Source organism: Sminthopsis crassicaudata, chromosome 6 (genome assembly GCF_048593235.1).
Source record: "Sminthopsis crassicaudata isolate SCR6 chromosome 6, ASM4859323v1, whole genome shotgun sequence".
NCBI lineage: Eukaryota > Metazoa > Chordata > Mammalia > Dasyuromorphia > Dasyuridae > Sminthopsis > Sminthopsis crassicaudata.
The window spans coordinates 200461252-200475576 of record NC_133622.1 but is presented as its reverse complement, the minus strand read 5'-3'; the positions used below and the strand labels follow the sequence as shown (position 1 = coordinate 200475576).

At 43.7% G+C, this 14325-nt stretch overlaps 1 protein-coding gene and 1 long non-coding RNA gene across 7 annotated transcripts in view; one reads left to right on the top strand and one right to left on the bottom strand.

Moving 5' to 3' along the window:
• PLEKHA7 (pleckstrin homology domain containing A7) overlaps window positions 1-6981 on the bottom strand; it is a 249007-nt gene extending 242026 nt beyond the window's left edge. For 4 of the 6 annotated variants that reach the window (XM_074275166.1, XM_074275178.1, XM_074275165.1 and 1 more), the window contains exons 1-3: window positions 6847-6980; window positions 6642-6718; window positions 6432-6489 (exon numbers count right to left, since the gene is read on the bottom strand). In XM_074275166.1, the coding sequence (XP_074131267.1) occupies window positions 6432-6489; window positions 6642-6718; window positions 6847-6935 (224 nt within the window). In that variant the 5' untranslated portion in view covers window positions 6936-6980. Of the gene's footprint in view, window positions 1-6431; window positions 6490-6641; window positions 6719-6846 lie in introns of all 6 variants that reach the window. The other 2 variants (XM_074275170.1, XM_074275179.1) reach the window with 2 other exon arrangements.
• LOC141546962 (uncharacterized) lies at window positions 6094-12126 on the top strand. Its single transcript, XR_012483474.1, has 2 exons — window positions 6094-6898; window positions 11583-12126. It is a non-coding gene; the product is annotated as an uncharacterized LOC141546962 (long non-coding RNA).
• The last annotated feature ends 2199 nt before the right edge of the window (window positions 12127-14325 follow it).

The following is a 14325-nucleotide window of genomic DNA, read 5'->3' as shown; positions in this document are numbered from 1 at the left end:
GATCCAGATAACAGATTCCATTTACATGTCATTGCACAAAAGTTTCCAAGTGATTTACTACATACAGAGGAAACAAAAGATACTCTCCACAGAGCAAATGTGCCCTTTGCCTCTCTGGTCATGCCTCCAGAGCCTCAGAGCAGCATGAAGGTGACCTGGGACTCTTAAAACTTCCAGAATAATGGACTACGAGCAAGCTAGAAAGGCTCAGAGTGCAGACCCAGTGATAGACTGTGTATCTGCTCTCACAAGACCCACTAGTCTCAATGTGGAGAGGCACCATAAATTGACTTGCAGAGGAGGAATTATTTGGGCCACACTAGCTCGTAATAGGGTCTTCTAATATGTGAAGAGACTATACAGACAAGAAAGCTGAAAGTAACATGGCCCTTGTTTCCTAAACATTCAGTTTGCTTCCTAGATAACTGTCTTAGTCTCACTGAGTCACAGAACTAAAAGGGATTTTAGAGGTCACCCAATCCAGACCTCAGGTAAGCAAAAATTCCCTCTAAAACTTATTCAATATGTTATCCTCCAAGTTTTGTTTGAAGACCTCCAATGCAGAGGAACCTACTACCCCAGGGCCATCCCCTTACATTTTTGGACAGCTCTACTAGGTAGGAAATTGTTCTTGACCCTAAATGAATTTCATTGCCCCATTACACCTGGCTCTGCCCTCTGAAGCCAAAAACAGCTTCACTCCTTCATCTACCTGACAACCCTCCACACACTTGAAGACCAACAGCTATCATGTCCCTCCCTAAGCCTTCTCTCCATTCAATCTCCCCATTTTCTCCAACCAATCCACTATGAATGAGCTCAATCCTATCTCCCCATCCCCACCCCACCCCATTATGTCCACTCTCCTCTGGACACTCTCCAGGCCTTTCAATGCCTGAACCCTAAATGTGGCAGCCAGGAGTGAACACAATCCTCCAGGTGCCATCAGACCAGAACAGAATCCACTGGCATTGCCACCTGCTAGACCTGGGCATCATGACTATCTTAATACATCCAAAGATTGGGCAGCATCTACAGCAACATTACCTATCTCTTGAGGAAGCTGACAGGCAAAAACCACTAAGAGAACAAAGGAGGAAGTATATTTACCCCTGGTACTGATAGCAAGGGAACTAAAAATTAACTCCTTGACATAGCTTCTTATTCGAGAAATGCTCGACTGAAAAATTTTCAACAAAGCGCACACACATAAACAAAAATCGAAAAAGCTTAATAAGAGAAGGAACTCTCATTTCTATAAATATTATGGTTACGATTCACTTTTACATGCAGAATCTCATTAGACCCTCTCAACATTCCACTTAACAGATGAAGTAACAAAGATCTGGACACTGGGCAGTGTGACCATAATTTAGATCCATGGCAGGGCCGGAAGCTTGAACCCAGGCTTTCTGATTCCAAGTCCAAAGCTCTTTATCCTACCTGGAACTGCCTCTCAGAAAGTTACCGAGTGTTCCAGAACAATAATGGGGCCATCTAATCTAAGCACCAGAAAGCAATTCGTTATAGTACCTTAATTTAGAAAACCTGAAATGTATTTCCACAGGTGACAAGGAAAAAACAGATCTCGCTCACATATGGGGAACTCCCCATCTCCATGTGAGGTGCCAGTTGACAGCCCCCTCCCAGCATCTGTCTGCCCTCAAATACCACCCTCCTTCAGTTGGTACCTCAAATAGAACTAATTTTTCTTTAAAACATTTTCCAAGTTTTTTCTGGGCTAGTCATTAAGAACTCATTGCAAATATCCAAGGCTCTTAATCCTCCCTGTCCACTTTCCACCTGGCAACGTGATCTGTTATTCACAGAGCCCTGCAACCTAACATTTAAATCTATAAACCAGTTTCCACCCTTCTCTAGCTGAAAAAAAAAAAAAAAAAAAAAAACCAACCCAACAACCAGGAAGTGATATTTAAAATGCCAAACTTCCAGGGTGCTGAGAACCTTGAACCTAACCTTGAGCAATAAATAAAAGGACTTTAGAATTCCTGGGTTAGGATGACAGCACAATATTAAGGGGAAATGCTAGATTTAGCACTAGAAGACCTATATTCAAATCCCAATTTGGTCACTTATCAGCTGCATGACCTTGAACAACGGATTTAATCTCTTTTGGTTAAATTTAACCCTTGCAGGGAAGGGCAGGGAGGAAGGAAAGAATATGGAACTCAAAAGAAATTTATTTGAAATGAAGTTGAAAATAGAAGTTTTTTAAAATTAAATTTTAAAAAGTAAACTGTACAATGAGGTGATTTAACTAGATGATCTCAAAGGTCCCATTCAGCTATGAACCAATGATCCGAGGAAGCTGACCTGACAGTCTTTCCAAGGAATGATTTCAAATCAAAAACAGATCCAGAAATGTCATTTTAGTGACCATCTTTTCCGATCAATGACAAATAAAGTGGTTGTATTTCCAAACTTGCACATATTTTGCTTATCTAAAAATTCATATCAATCAACATTCCTAGGGGGAAAGTACTAGGCACCCATGGGAAAATTACCTTTCCAAAACTGGAGTTTTAGGACACTCTTCCATATAAAGGTTTAATGGAACTTTGGGAAAGTAGCTTATCCAGACCCACTTCTCAAGAGTTCTCTAAGAGGTTTCAAGGATGCCAGAATTAGGCGAGTAATGATTCAAAAAATAAAAATAAAACTGTTATAGAATAGCCCATTTTCATTTTATCTGCCACTATTTCAAATTCTCTTCTGTCTCTCTGAAATCAGGCAGGGAAAGAAAATTGCTGTTCTTAACTTTACATACAAGAGATTTCTTTCCTCCTTCCCCAATATCTGGGATGTGCTCCTCCATTTTGCCCTATTTTTAAAAGCCAAGAATTTGGAACTTTGCATAGTAACAGACATTGATGAGTTGTTCCACCTGCTCCCCTGGATGGCCCCAGATCTAGAAGCTGCTGCCTTTCAAACAACACCAAGGGCTGTATTTTCTGATCAGGGGAGCTACCCAACCTGTCTAACCACTAGACATTCAAATGCAAGTTATGCTTCCTTGGGATCTTCCACTCAAACTTCCTAATCAGTCAGAGGAACCCTCTGGACCTTTCTAAAGACTTCAAACAGCCTAGAGAAATATTATATCTCAATAGCGAATGTCCTGAAGTAATCACACAATCAAAGGGGATCGATTGGACAATTAAACCCTTACTTGGAAGGATGTTCTAAAATTCCAAATTTGGAAAAGTAATTTTCCCAAGTCTATCTAGCACACTTTTCCCTAGGAATGTTCATTGATGTTGAATTTTCAGATAAGCAAAATGTGTGCAAGTTTGGAAATACAACCACCTTGTTTGTCATTGACTGGAAAAGATGGTCACTAAGGTGGCACTTCTGGATCGGTTCATATGTTGCAGGCCAATCTCCACAAGAGCATCACAAGAGAAGAAGGAAATGGAGCTGTGCAGGTTGTTTCCCACCAGGAGAATGGATGCAGTAAGGGCAAGAAGCATTTTATTTTTGTCTCTACATTCTCAGAACCTAGTACCAAGCCTAGAATATAGTAGGAACCATCTAAGTAGAACATAGGCAGGTGGATATCATAGTAGAGGCATTCAGAGTCAGAAAGACACGAGTACAAATCTTGTCTCAGGTACTTACTATAGCCATTACCTTGATCATGTAATTTAATTTCTAATTTATTTTCCTTCTCTATAAGTTGGGGGGAGATAATAATAACAACCAATTCAGTGCTATTGTAATAAGTCCAATTAAATGCAAACTGTGTGCTTTGGACCTTTAAAAGTATTGTACAAATGCTAGTTATTAATATTGTTGTCCAGTTAAATTGAACAGGAGGAAAGGAAGAGAACCAAAAGAGTTTTCAAGTCAGAGTGGGCCTTACAGATGAAATCTTCCATTTTACAGATAAGGAAACTGAGATTGAATGAAGGAATAGCATTTACCCAAGGTGACACAGTAAGCCATGGGGGGAGCTTGGACTGAAATCTGAGTCTCCTTACTCTGGAGTTTAAAGTCCTTTTCTCTATTATTCCCCCTTGACACCACCATCAGCTACTAGAATATCAAAATACCTTACATTAGCAAAAAAGCATATAAATATCCTGGTCACACCTGAAGGGGAGCAGGTGCCTGCTGTGATGCTGTCAGAGGCTATGGTCCTCAGCTTAAAGAAAGACTCAGTGCTGACAGCTAACGGGCCTGCCCTAATCTACAGAAGAAGATTACATCATGTATCATACTCAAGGGGGCTGGAGGAATGGGGGGAGGGGGAAGGAAATTTAGAGTCTTTATCTTTGTTCCTGCTATTCACACATGAGAATTTCAAGGACACTCAACCAGTCACCTGACTGCCCAGTTAACACAGCCCACACCAACCACATCAAGAGGTTTAGTCTCTTTCAAATTCTCTACCCCCATTAGGGATTTTCTCCCAATCCAGTTTGGTCTACTCTAGTGTATCCAGTTCATCCAGAAGTCTGGGAGGAGGGGGACAATCTGGCTCCTTCCCTGGCCATGGTCCTGGTGTCTTTCTTGCACCTGCGGTAGCATCTCTCCAGTCTAACTGGGCTTCTCTGGATTTTAATATTCACTGGGGAGTTGCCAAGACACTTGTCTGGTCCTGAGGCAATCACAGGGGAATTCTGGAGCCAGTTCAAAGAGAGGGTGAGCAGCTCACTGTCCCATAACCCACAGCTAGCATGTCCACAGGTTGCCTACGACTTCTAGGCTCTCAAATCCCATAGGGTTTAATTCCCTTCTCCCTAGATCACTGATTTATGATTTAGATGTCAGTTGATCAAAGACCCCAAGTCTTTGACAAGTTTTCATTAATAATGTTTATGAGGACATAGTGGAGAAAAGCTAGACTGGAAAATGCAGGACCACTATTTCAGGGGAGGGAGAAAGTGAGAGAGGTGAGAGATTCCAAGAATCTGCTAAAGGCGTTTGGATAAACAACTTCCCCAATGTCTTCCGTGCCTTTAGGGCACCTGTCATCAGAAAGGTGACAGATCCAAACTGAACCCCTGGCAGTTCCAAAATCAGACCAAAAATCACTGTGTTGGCCCATTAACAGGAACAAGATTCCAGAAGCATCTCCACACTCTCTTAAGCATCCTGGAAACCAATACCCCTCTCTAAAGAGAAAGTCACCCTCACCAATTTCACATAATAAATAATAGCTCACATTTTCATATAGCATTTTAAGGATTACAAATTATGTTACATACCCAATCTCATTAGACCCTCAAAACAATTCTGAGTCCGATTCTATTATTATCATCTCCATTATACAAATGAGGAAACTGAGGCAAATGGAATTTAAGTGACTTGACTATGGTCTCACAGGCAGTTTGAGTGAAAGGCTTGTTGACTCCAAATTCAGCTCTCCCCAACCTCTCAGCACAGGCATTATCAATCTGCTTTATATAAGAGACGGAACTGAAAAGGCTCACTGTAGAGTTAAGTGACATTCACAATCACTCAGCAAAATCTTCAGATTTCACATTGAGTGTTGTTTGCACTCAGTCATAGAAAAGAAAATCTAGGAAATGGGGAGACAACAGGGCTTTGCGGACCCAGAGTTACAATGAAAAAGTCAGACAGAGGAATACTTTTCTTCCTATCAGAAAGAGCGATCAGTGCGTTTTATTTTGACGACTCCACAAGTACTTGCTTGGCTAACAGTTGGGATGCGGGCAGCTGGAGGAGCCAGGAGAGAGTACAGGGCAGGGGCACAGCTTGCCCCCGGGGGCTGACCGTACTTGCTCTCTCCTATCGGGAGGTGTGAGGAGGCACAGACAAGGCAGCACTCCAGAGCTTGGGGTTTCAAACCCCTGCAGAACCACCAAGCCGCAGATCTCTGACCCTGGGGAATTGGGGACAGGGGCTCTTCACAAATCCGTCCCCTTAAGCCCTTTTCTCCGCCCAGCAAGCACATCACAAAGGGGGAAGTAGGAATGCGGCCGCAGACGCCGCTCCCCTCCCCACCCGCAGGGATGCTTCTGAGTATGCAAACTTCGAAGGGAGGAGAAGGGGACGCTAGAGGATGAACGCCTTCTCCGGAGGGAAGGCACAGCCCCCGCACGCCCCTCCCCAGCCCACCCGCTCTCGCCACCTGGCCAGTGCGCGCCAACAGAACCCGAGCCGGGGGCGGGGCCGGCCCGCGGGACCCGGGGCCGCGGGAAGTGACTCCCCGGCACCTGGCGGTGCCCGGCGCAGCGCAGCGCATCTGAGGCTCCCCTCGTGCCCCGGGTGGGCAGAGGCGCTCCCCACGTTGCCCAGGTGCGGGCGGGGCTGGCCAAAGTCCAGTAGGGCGGGCTCGATGCGGTCCGGAGCTCCGGCCCCCCCCCCCCCGCCCCAGCGCTACTTCCTCCCCGGCCGCCCCCTCCCCAGCCCCCGGCGCACAATAGCGGGCCCCCGGGACTCACTCGACGAAGTAGCTGGCGCCTTCCTCGGAGAAGCCTTCCTCCCAGCCGCGGGGCAGATCTGAGGCAACCCGAACAGGTGGGAAGAGACAGGGAAAGAGACCCAGAAAAGTCAGCTCAAACTTTTGCCCACGCCGCCTCCCCGCCCAGCGCCCCGACCCCGCGCGTCCTCCTCGGCCCGCTCCCCCGCCCCGGCCCCGGTCCCGCACCCACCTGAGCGGATCATGTGGCCCGAGTTGACGGGCTCCCCGGTGCGTGGGTGCAGCCAGGTGGTGCAGCGGCGCTGGTCACTGCGGGGGGCGGGGAGAGACGTGCACCTGTTAGTGCCGGGAGGGAAACGGGGTGCAGGGAGAAGCCGCGCCGCCCCGCCCTCCCCCGCCCGGCCCCACGCCCCCCGCCCGCGGCCCCCGGCCCTCACTCGATAAAGAAGACGCGGCCGTCCCTGCAGACCCCGTAGGACCAGTGCTCAGGTAAACTATCCCGCCCGACCCCCGCTGCCGCCGCCATGTTGGCCAGGAGTGCGCTGGGGGAGGCGGAGGAGGTGGAGGAGGCGGAGGACGGGGAGGAGGAGGAGGAGGACCAGGAGGACCAGGAGGAGGAGGCGGCGGGGGCGGAGCAGGCTGCGCGCGGGCGAGCTGGGGTTCTACGATCTGCTGCAGCGGCCGGGGCGCTCGGTTCGGTCTGCGGCGGTCTGGGCGCCTCCCGGGAACGTGTTAGGGGCTGCAGCCTTCTCCCGAGAGCTTTCCATGCAGAGCTCCCGGGAACGTTCCATCCGCGGATCCCGGACGCCTGCGGCGGCCTCCCCGGGGCTCGGAGGAGCTCGAGCTCGAATCCCAAATTCAGTAACTTTCTCCCCTGAGGGGTCCTCCCCGCCCACTTCCAAACTGCGGGAACTTGAGAAGTCCGGAGTAGGTGGAGAGACCCCGCGGGCGGGAGGACGCCTTTGTCCCCGGCCCTTCCTCCGCCCCTGGCCACCTCGGCCGCGCTACTGACCCCGGCTGGTCCCCCAGGCCCTCCTCCCTTTTAGCTCTCTCCTCAGCTTCTTTCTGGCCATTAAGCAGAGGCTGAGTGACCGGTTGAGCGGCCTTTGGGGTGCAGTTCCCCCGCCCCCACAAACTCTTCTTGGAAAGCTGGGGAGGCAGGGGGAAGCTGCTCTGTCCAGCACCTGAACCGGGGCCGAGAACTTCTCACAGATCTCCCCGCGGGCCCGCATCTTTAGTCAGGCTCAGTTCTACGTTCCCTCGGTCTGCAGCGGAGGTGCGCGAGTCCTGCCTTCCCAAACAGGTTCATACAGCAGCTCCGTCCGTCAACAAATACCGGCCCGGAACGTGTGTGCAAAAGTCCCGAAATACTGACCCGAGAGAGACTGGAGCCACGCACACACGTGGTGATAGAGTGTGGAGGGAGCAGCTGGCTGTCGTGGAAAGAGAGGCCAATTTGGATTCACAGGGGGTTTGGAAAGCACACACACACGCTAAATTACCTCATTCTCTTTAAAAATGGCAATTTTTTTACCTCCCGGGGCTTCTGTGAGGACTGAGATAATGTCTGTAAAGCTTTAATATTAATTATTATTAATAATTATTAAAGGACTGGTCTTAAGGTATCTCCTATCCACACAGCAAGATCATTCAGGATCTCCTCCCACTAGATATTTGCTACTTTTATGGACAAGATGTGGTGAGGAGTCCAGAGCAAGGATAGAGTCTCTGTGGATGAGGAGGTACCCAGGATGCTCATGTTTGCTGCAGATATTGTGCAGATTATAGCAAGGCTTCTTCTCGGAGGAAATCTGTGATCCTTCAGAGGAGTTCCATCTATCCATCCACACAGGGTAGACCAAGTGGATGAAGAACATCGGCTGCCCAGCTTTCAATATTGCACTTGAAATGAATGTTTTATAGAGCTTGATCAACACCAGCAGGTCTCTCAGGGATAAGGAGTACAGATAAATAATGAGGCTATCCCAGAGTTGTCAAAGAGGAGGAGAGCGGCTGGATTGATTTGGGGAATTTTCAGAACATTTTTAATGGCCCCAGGTTTTTAATACTAACACTTTGCTAATGTGACAGTCGATCTGGATTATCACTGCCTCTGAAATAGGAGACAAGAGGTGGTATGTTATTTAAACCACTTTCTTTCTGATCTTAATGGAGGCAGTTTAGGACCCTGACTCTAAGAACCTATGGAATGAGAGTGTCCCTGAAGATCATGGGCTGTCCTTCCAAGCCATTTCCTGTTTCTGTTATCTAGGGAATTTGCCATTTTTGTGATTCAAACTCACAAGTATTTCTGCAGGTGCTGCAACTCTTGCCTCCTTGTCACCCCTTTCCCTCCCTCCCTCCCCCCCACTTCAGCTCCTGAAGATATGGGGCCAAAGTCCTTAGCACTGTCCAAAAGTCTATCATAAATAGTATAATCACAGGAAGAAGACCTGCTCCCTTCATTATGAATTCTATCATTTCTCATCACCATCTTCCTCATTATCAACAAGTTTTTCTTCAATAGTGGTTTATTTTTCCAAATACATGCAAAGATAGTTTTCAATATTCATTTCTGTAAGATTCTGTATTCCAAATTTTTCTCCCTTCCTTCCTCACATTCCCCCCTCTTGAATAGGATATAGGTTATATATCAGTAAGGTTTTTTTTTGTTTGTTTGTTTGTTTTTTTTCCTGAGGCTAAGTGACTTGCCCAGGGTCACACAGCCAGGAAATGTGAAGTGTCTGAGATCAGATTTGAACTTGAGTCCTCCTGAATTCAAGACTGGTGCTCTATCCACTGCGCCCCCTAGCTGCCCCAGCAAGTGGTTTTTAATTGATTACTTTGTGCCTGTGTTAAGCACAAGGAGATACCAGAAAATGATAAGAACCAGGTATTTGCCCTCAAGAGAATCTGGACATATAATACAAATACAGAAGATGTGGGAGATCATATTAAAGGGAATCCTGTGTTACAAGTTTACAAGTCATATCTAAGCATTACTTTGCTGTTCTATACAATTAAGGCAATGACCCTTTCATGTTCTCCTTCTCAGGATAGTTATGAAATTGGTGCTGAAGCCATAAAATGGAAGTCAAGATTATGGTCAAAGAAGGAGGAGAGAAGGAATGACCCAGATGCCCAGGTCATTTGGATCGATGATCTTTAACTCTTCCTGACCTCACAGAAGTAGGGTTGCATAGGTTCCACCAAAACCAGATCTCTCTTCTCTTTACTGTGATTAGTAGCTGCAAATTTCTCCTAAGTTTGTACCTAATTATTTTTCTTGTCATTGAGACTTAAGGACCCTAGTGTCATATTTGGATTGCAAAGATGTACCCCTTACCTAGAATCTCTCCTTCCTTACATCTCTGCTTCCCTGGCCTCCTTCAAGACTCACTTTGGTCATATCTCACCTTGTCTAAGACATTTTTCCTAATTCCCCCTCCCTTAGTTGTTAAGAGCCTTAACAACTCTATGTGTGTGTATGATAGTTATTTTCATATTGTCAACACTCCCTCCCATTCAAGTATGCACTCCTTGAGCACAAGGACTTTTCCCCCCTTCTATTTGTATCTCTATGCTTAATTAATATAGTACCTGGAACCAAAATTTGTTGACTGACATTTAGTTCAGAGACCCAGTTATCTTTCTTGGGGAGCATCACATCATTCTTAAAGTTAATAATAACTATAATACCTAACATTTATATAGTACTTATCCTGCACCGGTTTTTACTGTGCTAGGTGCTTTACAATTTTATTGTTTTGAAAGGCAGCATAGTATATTTACTATGGTGGATAGAAGCTACAGTGACTTACCTTGTAAGTCAGGAGACTTGGATCCCACAATAAACCCTTACTAAGTGTTTTGGTCACTAATAAGTTAGCTGTGTAGAGGACAGATTGGAGCAGTTATGAAGCTAATAATTCAGGTGAAAGGTGTTGAAGCCCTAAGCTAAGTTGGCTGCAGTTTGGTGAAAGAGAATGGATAGGATGTGTCAGATATTGTGAAGGTAGAAATGCTGAGATCTGGCAGATTGATTATTTAGAGTGAATGAAAGTGAGAAGTTGAAGAGAATATCAAGGTTATCAATCTGAGAGACTAGAAATTAGTGGTACATGTCTTCCCTAGAATAGGGAAGTTTGGAAAAAGGGCAGATTTTGTCAGAAGACACAATTCGATTGGATAGCTCTCTGAAACATCCGGTTTCCAATAGCCAACGGACATTTGATGATCAGGGTAGAGATAATCATTGGATATAGTGGTGAGAAATGGGTTTGATGGCAGGATGTCCTAGGAAAGCATAATGGAATTATGCTAAAAGAAGAAAGTCTGAGTAAGGCTCTGGGCTTCTTTGTTTATTCCCGTTGGGGAATAAACCAGAATTAGAAGGGATTCAAATGTTATCTAGTCCCAAACAGGCAGGAATGTCCAATGATAAGCATCCCACAGTTTACATATTATTTTGCAGTTCTTGTCTTATCCCAAGTAAAATGGCCTATGACTTCTTTGCTAATTAATAGTAACTGAAGATTTAAAGAGCTCTGATGGTACAAAACTGAGGGCTCAGGCCATGCACCCATCTTAATTTTCCAAATTACTGGACAAAGTTCTTCAAATACTTTTATGTACTTACCCATGATCAAATTAGAAATTCAGGAGGACATGTTTATTCCCAGTAGTGTCTAGGATCCTATGATTTAAGGTAGATGTAGTACAGATTGAATAAAGTAGGTTACAAAATAGATGCATTACTAAAAATTTCTAGTTCATAAAGTTAATGGTTCATCTGCTAGGTAGAAGGGAAAAATGTCTCATTCCTCTCTTTACTATGAAGTCTAAGAATCTATGATTTAGAAAATGGTGGTTTTATTGGTGCATTTTTGTTATTTACATCACAATTATTTTCAAAAACAAAACAATATTTTTAGAAGGGGGAGGTGAAGCAATTCAGCAAAACCAATCAATACTATCAACCATGTCTGCCTGGATATGCAATATTTTATACCTAAACTCCTCCCCCATACATATTTCTCTGCCAAGAAGTAGGGGGATAGAAATTCTGAATCTTCCCCCCCCTCTTAACAGAGAGTAGAGTATCTTCAAGCAGAGTCTAGATGTATATCCTAGTATATTGTGGTGGTTTGTTTTATTTTGTTTTGTTTTTCAGGTATGGTGTAACTTCGGTGGCTATTTAAAAACCCATCTAACTTTCAGGATTCTTTGATTGTCTGAAGCAAAGCTTGTTCATTATAATTATACAACATCCAGAGCAGAACCAGGAAAACATTGCCCACAGTAACAGCAACATTGTGTGATGATCAACTATGAATGACTTAGCTCTTCTCGGCAATAAAGTGATCCAAGACAGTTACAAAGGACTCATGCTGGAAAATTCTATCCACATTCAGAAAAAGAACTGATGGACTCTGAATGCAAATTGAAGCATACTATTTTCCACTTTCTTTACTTTGTTCATGGTTTTTTTTTTTTTTCCTTTTGGTTTGTTTCTTCTTTCACAACTATGACTAATATGGAAATATGTTTTACATGATTGCACCTACATCAAATTGCTTACTGTTTTAAGGAGGGGAATGGAAAAGTAAAGAGGAAGAAAAAAAATTGGAACTCAAATTTTTGTAAAAATGAATGTTAAAAACTGTCTTTATGTACAATCGGGGGGAAAGTACTATTAAAATAATTATATGATATTCAGTTTTGTTTATTGTTTTTTTATATTGTCATAGTCATTATGTTCATTGTTTTTCTTGGTTTTCCTTACTCCATTCTAATGATATATATATAAATCTTTCCATGATTCTCCAGATTCTTTATCTCCATTTCTTATAGTATAGGAATATTCCAATGCATTCATGTATTATATTTTGCTTAGTTCTTCGTCAATCAATGAATACTTTCTTTGTTTCCATCTTTTTTTCTAATGAAGGACTATAATATTCTTCTCTTTTTCAGAGCAAAAGCTTAGCAAAGAATCTCTGGGTTAATGGAGTGAACATTTAAGTAACTTTAAAAAATAAAACAAAACAAAACAAAAAACTTACTTCCTAATTGTTTTCCCGAATGATTGAACCAATTCGCAGCTACTTGGTATGTTTTAGAAAGATGATTTTGGAAGGCAGTGTAGGATAAATTGAAGAGAGGAGAAATTGAGGCAGAGAGACCAAGAAGCATCTGAAAACCATGATAAGATCAGAGCCTGGACTAGGTTGGTTATCAAGGAAATGCAAAAGGGACAGAAGCTGGCAAATCAATGAGTTGTGGGGATTGAAGGAAAATGAGAAGTTATAGGCGACTCCAAAGTTTGGAGCTCAAATTTCTAGAAGAAAGATGGTGACACTGAAAAAAGAGAAATTGATATTCTCTGAGATGTAATCATTATTCCTTCCCCTCTCTCTCCTGTTCCTTTGGGCAGAATGTTGGGGAAGGTGGAGAGAGTAAAAGGAAGGTATCCTTAGATTTTCATATTTAGCATGGAATTTAGCAGCTCACAGAATTCCCCAAGGTGACTTTGTTGGCAATCCAATAAGGTGCTGGTGATGGGTCCTGGGGCAGAAGCAAGGTTGCCAAGAATATGCCTTGGGTGAGCATTATGCAAGGAACTATCTCCTATCTCAAAGTCAAATCACTGACTGGAAACATGAGGAATATAACGCCCTATTTCCTATCAATCACACCTCAATTTGAGGACTGTTATTAGAAGTTACAATCTGAAAACTTAAAACCAAAAAAAAATCCAAAAACTTCCCAAAGGATGGAGAATATCTTACTGAGTGAGCTACAGTTCTGCCTTATTTAGAGCCTGTTTTCTTATTCATTAAAATATGAGTAGGACTATATGATGACTCGGGACATTTTCAGCTCTCACCTAGGAACCAAAGCCACATCAGGCTGCTAGCTGACCCTTCCCTCTGTCCTTGGTATGAAGCTGGCTCTGCATTTTCATTGCTGTGGGTTTTTTCTCCATCCTCGTGGGAATTGGGAAATGATGATGGCCTCTGTGTTAGATTTCTCAACTGGGTTGTGGAGGATGGTCCACAGCTGACCAAGGCAAGAACAGGATCTAAATTACCAGAGAAAGGACTTCAGAAAGAAACAGTCTAGAGATAGACAAATGAATAGAGCCTTGCTGCTCTTGGCAGAAATGGGAAGGTCTTCTTATATCACAAAGTGGTTGTAAAGTAGGAATCTGTGTGTTCTTAAAAATGTAGTTTTACATACACATACACATGTATATATATATATATATATATATATATATATACATATATATGTATATACATATACGTATATATATACATATATATATATTATAAAAATGCATAACATTTTATATAGAGGTGTCATACCTGGTGGAAAAGATAGTATGGGAGGTACTTTTTTTTTTTAATCACTTTTGTTATTAGGTTTAAAGAGAGTTGCTTAGAACAGAGGTGTCAAATACTTGACTTAGTTGTTAATACATATTTTTCTAAGTCAATCAATATGCAGCGTTGCAGGGATCCTGATATATGGTTCAGTGGCACCCTTTCTGAGTTTGACAGGACAGGAGTTTTGAGGAGTGCAAATGACTCATTTGGGGTCATACAATCAGTATAGCCTGCATCAGGATTTGAACTCAGGTCTTCTTGACTACCAGTCCACCATTCTCTCTCCAAAATCCCATGCTTTCCCTTCACTATAACCGCTGTTTCTAATAGTGATAGTTCTCCCTTGCTTTTGAGTTCTTAATGGCATTCCAATTTACCTTATTTGAGTTTCACGGGAGCCCTAAGAGGTCGAAAGAGCAGGAATTGTTATCCTTACTTTGTATATAAGGAAACTAGGTACTTTAAGGGAAAGGGCTAACCCAAGGTGACATAGTTAACTCAAACCCAGGTTTCCTAAATTAGGAG